The 1,155-nt window shown below is 46.9% G+C and overlaps 1 protein-coding gene across 1 annotated transcript; it reads right to left on the bottom strand.

Moving 5' to 3' along the window:
- Positions 1 to 208: 208 nt before the first annotated feature.
- On the bottom strand, positions 209 to 1,155 carry LOC123429165. Its single transcript, XM_045113225.1, has 2 exons — positions 826 to 1,155; positions 209 to 695 (listed from the first exon to the last, which is right to left on the bottom strand). The coding sequence occupies exons 1-2, from the start codon at positions 1,048 to 1,050 to the stop codon at positions 453 to 455; spliced, it is 468 nt and encodes a 155-aa protein (XP_044969160.1). The 5' UTR covers positions 1,051 to 1,155; the 3' UTR covers positions 209 to 452.

The following is a 1,155-nucleotide window of genomic DNA, read 5'->3' as shown; positions in this document are numbered from 1 at the left end:
TACGCTGTGTCACACATGCTTGATGGCACAGATGAGCCAAAGGGAATCTAGTACGCCAATGTAAGTTTATGAAGTCTCGGAGAAGATAAATAAATACATATAGGCGGCCCCATTTTTCATAGATGGTCGGATCTTCATTCATGCTAGACGGGTGCAATTCTAGGTTCTAAGAAAAGTTGCATATGCAATACTAGAGCGGGATTCCTTGTTGTCCGGAAGTTACTTAGTTTCCGATACTTTTTATTACAAGCTTAACCAATACATCAAACATCACACACATCATATTAAACATCACACGACCAAGCACATGCACACATACACGTATAGATACCAGCGCTGGGTAGCTTGCACAGTGACCGATGTACGGGGCCACGGTGTTATTGAACAACACACAGTACACATACATATATAAAAAGTAACCAGCTAGGCTGGGTATATATGCATATGATGGTTCAAAGCTTGAGATAGGCACCAATGGCGCTGAGGTAGTCATCGGCTTGGGCGCAGAAGGCGACGATAGAGCCATGCATGAGAGGGACGCGGAACTGAGTGTCGGACCCAGTTGCTGGCCTCACTTTCCCGAATGGCCCATGATGCCTTGGGGCGTCGGTGGTGCGGAAGGAGAGTGAGGTGATGTATCTGCCATTCGTGTAGCCGGACAGCTCGATGACACGCACATTTGTCAAGTGAATAGTCTGCACGCATGGTCACGAGACATAATTCACGCATGAAAGGAGATATTAATCCCATATGAATTATGACTGGGAAGAGAGAGATAGTAACAGTAATAACATGCACTGTATTTTACTAGCATGGATGGAGTACCTGGCTTTTCTGACCACGGAGCGGGGTGCCCCATGTACCTACTGGGATCACATTGTTTTTGCTGTCGACGAAGGTGAAACGTATGGCGTTAATGATCCCTTCGTGGCCCGGTGTGCTCCAAATCTCCATGCTCCTCAGGCTTGACGGCGGAAAACTTGACAATCCAGTGATGTCGCAGACATCACCGTTTGATCCGCCAAACATACCGACCTTCACCGTCGACATCTTGTTTTGAGAGGGATGCGTAGCTAGTTGGGAATATATATATGTTTGTGCAGTACAGGTTTGCTGAGAAGGCTATTGCTGCTTGCTCGTTTCTCCTCCATGGAC

This window comes from Hordeum vulgare, chromosome 2H (assembly GCF_904849725.1).
Source record: "Hordeum vulgare subsp. vulgare chromosome 2H, MorexV3_pseudomolecules_assembly, whole genome shotgun sequence".
Classification (NCBI taxonomy): domain Eukaryota; kingdom Viridiplantae; phylum Streptophyta; class Magnoliopsida; order Poales; family Poaceae; genus Hordeum; species Hordeum vulgare.
Note: the sequence above shows the minus strand (reverse complement) of the source record. Positions and strands in the feature narration are given on the sequence as shown.

Coding starts and splice junctions, on each gene's coding strand:
- LOC123429165 (XM_045113225.1), bottom strand. CDS start 1,050: ATGTCGACGGTGAAGGTCGGTATGTTTGGCGGATCAAACGGTGATGTC. Junction 696..825: donor TCCGTGGTCAGAAAAGCCAG/GTACTCCATCCA, acceptor CCATGCGTGCAG/ACTATTCACTTGACAAATGT.